At 43.1% G+C, this 6,737-nt stretch overlaps 1 protein-coding gene across 1 annotated transcript; it reads right to left on the bottom strand.

The window, feature by feature from the left end:
- Positions 1 to 1,436: 1,436 nt before the first annotated feature.
- LOC118815103 (insulinoma-associated protein 1-like) lies at positions 1,437 to 2,585 on the bottom strand. Its single transcript, XM_036581035.1, has one exon. It carries the CDS (start codon positions 2,583 to 2,585, stop codon positions 1,437 to 1,439), a length of 1,149 nt encoding a protein of 382 aa, XP_036436928.1.
- Between the last annotated feature and the right edge of the window lie 4,152 nt (positions 2,586 to 6,737).

The raw sequence follows: 6,737 nt of genomic DNA, 5'->3' as shown, positions 1-6,737 counted from the left end.
TGTGTGGAGTCAGTACAACTCTCTCTCTCTCTCTCTCTCTACTTCTAAGGTTATGTGTGTTTTTGTGAACCTGACAACCTGCTGAAATAATTTTTTCTATTTTTATGCTTTCTTTAGTTTTATTTTTCCTTTTTCATCTTCCTGTAATCACGAAATACATTTAATTCTCATAAAATTTTATAATCTGTTTTACTTTTGAAATTCAATGCGTTGTTTACTCTTTTTAGTTTTGTTGTGTATCACATCACAGAAATCATGAGTTGGTGTTTTTTATACATCTCTAAATTTTTCTCTCAATCATGCTGTGGGGAATTACCCAACAGTAGCCTAAAACAGTTTAAAAATGACTTGCATTAAAAGGGTTTTAAAGAAATTCTGACAACATTCAGACTTTGTATTTTTAATTACTGACTTTTTTCATGTCTTCATTTGGCTGAGTTTGGATAACTTTTTTTAATTGATCACAAAGTCTTTGTTTTGAATTAAAGGGGAATTCCACCGAATTTTCAAAATTTGTACATAATTAAGTGTTTGAGATGCAAAGAGATTCAGAGTGGTTTGGTGTGAAATGCTCTGTTCTACAGAAACTTACCGAGTCAGAATTGTTCACAGTGGTGGTGATAGGAACCAGACGTCTGAGCAATTTAACGCCTTTAAATGCTCCCTTTCCACAGAAAGTAATTATATTATATGATTATGAATATGCTGCCTCACGTCTGAGTTTTGAGGTAAGGATTTGGCCTAAAACATATATTTCTGAAAGCCATTCATGGTGGAGGGGCATGTGCAGGTTGTTCTGAGGCAAAATAGTCCCAAAAGAAAACTTATTTTTTTCAGATTTTCGTATCAGCACCACTGTAAAGAAATCAGTCAGTAAGTTTCTCTACAATTAACCATTTCACATCAAATCACTGTGAATGACGCTGTTCACGAGTGTGACAAGGCGTTCAGCCTTACATTACTGTTTACAGAAATTTTAAAAAATTGGTGGAATCCCCTTTAAGCTGAGTTTTCTTTATTTTGCTTTGTAGATTTTAGGATGTAAATTGTAAGTTCAGTTAAAAAAAACACAAAGTGACATTAAGGTGAATAAAGTTTATTGTGTAGAAAAGTATAAAAGGTTTTTTTAAAGTTACGTAACATGATTCAGTCGTTTCAAAGGCAATGTGCATCAGGGTAAACATGGAAAAATGCTAAAAAAACACAACGGCAAATGGCATTAAACGTTAAATAAATACATTCATTAATAAATAAACCAATAAATAAATCAATATATAAATAAATAAATATCATTTTATGAAAAAAGGGAATGTACACCATGTCTACGCTAGAAATTTTTGGAATGTTTTTGAGGTTTCCTGTCTTGTGTTAGCATAAGCTAACAGGAAAACGTTTCTGAGGGGAAAGTCTTCCACTCTGGCCGCTGTTGAAAAGCCTCAGACCGCGTTAGAGAGCAGAATGATCTGCCTGCTCTCTGTGGGGTGGTGCTGGTTGATGTGTCTGGTCAGCCCCGGCGAGGAGAAGAAGTTTTCCCCGCAGAAGCGGCACGGAAACACGGCAGCGGCCGGAACCTTCGCCGCCTCCGCGAAAGGAAAGCTGAGAGAAAGCTCCGGAGAAAGTTCCGTGGCTGTTGGGCGTGGCTCCGCGGCGCTGAAGGCGGGGGGCGTGGCCTGGTGCGCGCGCGCCTCCTTGCGGTCGTGGAGGGCGAGGTGTTTCCTCAGGTAGGCTTGACGGCGGAACCTCTTGGAGCACCGCGGGCAGCCGAAAGGAGTGTCGTCCTCGGAGGAAGGGGGGCTAGGCTGCGGCCGCGGGCTCAGCCGGCTCTCAGCCTCGCTCAGGCCGGCGCCCTTGGGCTTGTGCCAGCGGCGGTGCGAGGCGAGGTTGGCCGGGCAGCTGAACGCCTTGTCGCACTCGTCGCAGCGGTACTCGACGCGGACGATGCGGGAACACTTGTGGTGGGCTAGGCTGAGGGGGTCCGGGTATCTCTCCTTGCACAGCTGGCAGACGAACTCGCCCAGGGGGATGGAGTTGGTGGAGCTGCTGGAGCTGGAGAGCCGCTTTGGTTCCTCCTCGGGCTCCTCCTCCTTGATGCGAAGCCCCAGCACGGGCGATGTGGTGACGGCGTCCCGCACGTTCGCTCTCCTCTCCTGATTGGAGGAGGAGCGCTGCTTCTTCGAGCCGGACTGCTGCTCATTGTTTGGGGCGGCTCGTTTTTTCGCTGGTTCGCCGAAGGAAGCCGGTTCCGCGGTCGTTTCCGGCAGCGAAGGCGACACTGGAGAGCCGTTGATAGCGAAGCCGCCGAGAAGAGGTTCTGGGAAGAGCTCGGGGTGCTGATGCGCCGGGTGCTGGCTGCTGTAACCCTCGCTGTCTGGACGCGTGGGGCTCAGAGAGGGAGCGAGGAAGGAGAGCTCAGGGAGGCCGCCGAAACAGCACCTAGCCGGCGTCCTCTGAACAAAGCTGCGGGGCTCTGAGGGAAGAGCCGGAGCTCTGAGCTGAGGGTCCTGCGTTGTGCTCTCCTCTTCCCGCACCCGGTACGAAGCCGGCCCGGTCCTTTTCGAGCGTTTTACGAGGAAACCCTTTGGCATGGTTGCGGACTGGAGATCCGGGAGATCTTGCGGAAAGTCCTGCTAAGCCAAAGTTTCAGGGTTGAGGATGAGCCGCACTGAACGCCTTGAGGCTCTTGGCCACACTGAACTCCTGGCCCCCGTGTCTGGCTCCCTTTTTAAAGGCCCCCTGTGCGCACTGGGCGACAGTTAGGACGCAGATGGCTGTGGTCCAGGCGTCAATGCAACATGATCCACCCCAGGGTCTCTGAGGAGAGGAGCGGCAGATGTCGACCACCCCCCCCTACCCTCGACTGTTCTTCCATCAGTACCATACACCCCGTCTAACCCCCCTTCCAAAACCCCCCCTCCCTCGACCACTTGCCCCGTCCTTGACGGTCCCTCACCATTATGTAGATCAGGCCCTGCCACACTCCAGGCTTAGCCAACTTTTATTCAGCATTCCCCTCTGGGACTCCATTCAGAGTAACACGTGCCGAAGCCCTCTGTCCATTCATCAAAACGGAGGAATGAAAATGAGGAGGTGGAAGGGGGCGGGGGTGGGGTGCTTGGGTTCTGACAGACAGAGAGAGAGAGAAAGAGAGAGATAGAGAGCAATAGGACTTGCTGAGTAAACGGGACACTCATACACAAGTGTGTATAACTTAGCTGGGGAAATAGCAGCACTTTTAAAATTTCATGTTCCTCGCTCTGCATATATAATATATATAATTATAATTTAAATATATAAATATATATATATATAATTTGACCAGTGGCATTTAAATATGTAACACATCAAATATGCACACACCTATATGTATATATATGCAAAAGTTTTGGTCAAATTACATGTCCACCCGTCAAATTATATATATATATATATATATATATATATATATATATATATATATATATATATATAATTTGACCCTGATATATATATATATATATATATATATATATATATATATATATATATATATATCTTTGTGTGTTTTGATGCATAATTACCGGTTTTTTTATTTAATATATTGGCAAAAAAATTGCAACAGTTGTGGCACATTTTATATTTCGAATATTTCTAATATGTTAAACTCAAAATAACTTATTTCCAAATAGAAAATCAACAAAACATGTAATTTGGCCGAGGGTGCCAAAACTTTTGTTTGTATATACGTACATATAAGTGTTGGCACCCTTGGTCAAATGACATGTTTGAATACCACCGGTCAAACTCTATATTATATAAATTGTACAAAGATATATGTAGAATGTATTTAACTGCATTGAACGAAGCCTTTATTTCCTATAAAGAACACTAATATTAGAATAAACATAAATACTATTAATCCAGTCAGTGACTGTATGGATATCAGTGTGTGGGCTGAATCACAAACCTGCCCGTCTAGCAGCTCATTATTAAATCAGGAGTGTTGGTGATGTTGGTGACGTCGTATTTAAAATATTAAAAAAGTGACTGAGGATGTAAACATACTTTTAAAAAAAGAGGGAGAGAAAGAGAGCGTTGGAGGATGAATTCCTTTGGCAGCCAGTGTAAACCCTTCTAGATCCTGCAGTCCTCCGGCCTCACACCCCCACCGCCAAACGTCTGATCCGAACAATAGCAACAGTCTGTCATCTTATTGTCATCGAAATTAACCATTTTCATCGCACGTCCGCAATCTGGCGAAGGAGGCCACCGGGTCCACCGCCCCCACCGGCTCCACAAGCCCACCGCCCTCCTCCCTCCAGAGCGGCTCGGTGGCGAATAGTCCAGCAGCTCTGTTTTTAAGCCCGCCAACACTAACGGCTCTCAAACCGGTAAACGGCGAATGGGGAGGGTTCTGTTTAACTGAGGCCAGTGCTGGATCCGGGGGGCTTCGATCAATACACAGATATCTGCAGCAATATCACTGATTTCATAGAATTGTTTCCGATTATTCGCATTGTTCGATAAGAAATCGTACGTTTCACATAAACGAACATTCCTGACATGTTCTGATTTTAGCTTTCTTGGTTATGTAAATCAGCTACATCTCTGTTTGGTTAACTGTATTAGCAAAAAGTTGGACAAACATTCAGAAAAGTTTAAAAAAATCGACAAAAATCGTAGAGGTGACCGTATTTGGTGTAGCCTACATCAAAAGATTAAGTTTTCGCTGAATTAGCTGCACTTTTGCTCATTCTGTAGAGACAAGCAGGGAGATTTCAAGTTTCCATTCATGTTTACAAAACAGAGCTTTGGACAGACGTTATTTAAAAATGGTTGCAAGTTAATAAAATGTTCTAGACAATTATTGCCTACAAAATAAAGTACTACAGTAGTATAAAATAGAGCAAAACTAAAATATTGTAGACTAATTAGGTAACTAAAGTCACTTTAAAGCAAAGCTGAACAAAAGAATGCCTTTATTATTCAGGACCAGTAATGAACGGTATCCCATAACAAGAAACATACTGTCGAATATCTGTGTGCAGAACTATCACATGGTGAGACATAATACCTCTCAATATTACATTTTGTGTTAATTGTGTTTAAAGGCCCACATCCTACATTTTTCTTGAATTAAAATTTTTTGAGGTCCACTTGTAACATTGTTTTGGGTAGATTTGGGTAATAATTCACTTTACACAACCTTTTCCAACCTATTTTTATCCCTTATTATTAAAAAGGCTGGCTTTATTACTGAACTTTTAAGACTGATATAAATGAGCTCTGTTTGGATTGTCTTCATTTAAAAAGCCCAGAAAACACTCCTTATAACTTCAGTGTGAGTGGGTGGGGCTAAACTGCCACAGGCAGTAATATGCAACAATACTTTCCCATAATACCCATAACACACCGGCCTCTAATACCCAAAACTACGGTCCCATAACACCTAACACACTGTTCCATTATACCTAAAACTACAGTCCCATAACTACTGTTCCATAGCTAACCCACTGTCCCATAATGCCTAACACACTGTCCCATAGTACCAACCATCCCATATTGCCTAACACACTGTGCCATAATACTTAACATGCTACCCAATAATAGCCAACACTACTGTCCCAAAATACCGAAAATTACTGTCCCATAATACATTGTCCCACAATGCCCAACACTGCTGTCCCACAATACCTAACACACTGTTCCATAATACTCAACACCACTGTCCCATATTACCTTACACTACTGCCCCATAATACCTGACACCACTGTTCCATATTACTGAACACACTGTCCTAAAAAACCCAACACTACTGTACCATATTACCTAACACACTGTCCTATAATGCCCAACACCAATGCCCCATATTACCTAACACTACTGTCCCATAATTCCCAACCCCACTGTCCCATATTACTGAATACACTACCCAACACTACTGTACCATATTATCTACACTGTCCTATAATGCCCAACACCAATGTCCCTTTATACCTAATACTACTGTTCCATAATACCCAACACTACTGTACCATACTACCCAACACTAATGCCCTATAATACCCAACACTAATGTCTCCCTGTCTTATAATACCCAACTCTACTGTCCCATAACACCTAACACACTGCCTTATAATACCCAACACTACTGTTTCATATTGCTGAACACACTGTTCCATTATACTCATTACCACTGTTTCATATTACCTAATACACTGACTCATAATACCCAACACCACTGTCCCATATTACCTAATACACTGACTCATAATACCCAACACAATTGTTCATATTACCTAAAACATTGTCCCATAATACCCAACACCACTGTCTCATATTGCCTAACACAATGACCCTTAATACTCAACACCACTGTCCCATATTACCTAACACACTGACCCATAATACACAACACTACTGTTTCATATTACCTAACATAATGACCCATAATACTCAACACTACTGTCCCATATTACCTAACACACTGACCCATAATACCCAACACGACTGTCCCATGGTGTCCTATAATACCCAACTCCACTGTTCCATGACACACAATACACCTGACACGCTTGAGTCCCTCGCTGTGATTCGTGCATTCTAACAGTCTTGCGGAGGCATTAGAACAGAACCGTCTGTAGAATGAATGCGCGTGCTTTCGCATCACCCCCACCGACACACACACTTCTATTCCATCAGAGACGACATCCGCTGACGCCCCCCTCCCCACCCCTCCCCGTCCCGCAGCCGTTGCTCT

This window comes from Colossoma macropomum, unplaced genomic scaffold (assembly GCF_904425465.1).
Source record: "Colossoma macropomum unplaced genomic scaffold, Colossoma_macropomum, whole genome shotgun sequence".
Classification (NCBI taxonomy): Eukaryota; Metazoa; Chordata; class Actinopteri; order Characiformes; family Serrasalmidae; genus Colossoma; species Colossoma macropomum.
Note: the sequence above shows the minus strand (reverse complement) of the source record. Positions and strands in the feature narration are given on the sequence as shown.

What these genes read in the sequence shown, in the direction of transcription:
- LOC118815103 (XM_036581035.1), bottom strand. Translation starts at nt 2,585, where the DNA reads ATGCCAAAGGGTTTCCTCGTAAAACGCTCGAAAAGGACCGGGCCGGCT.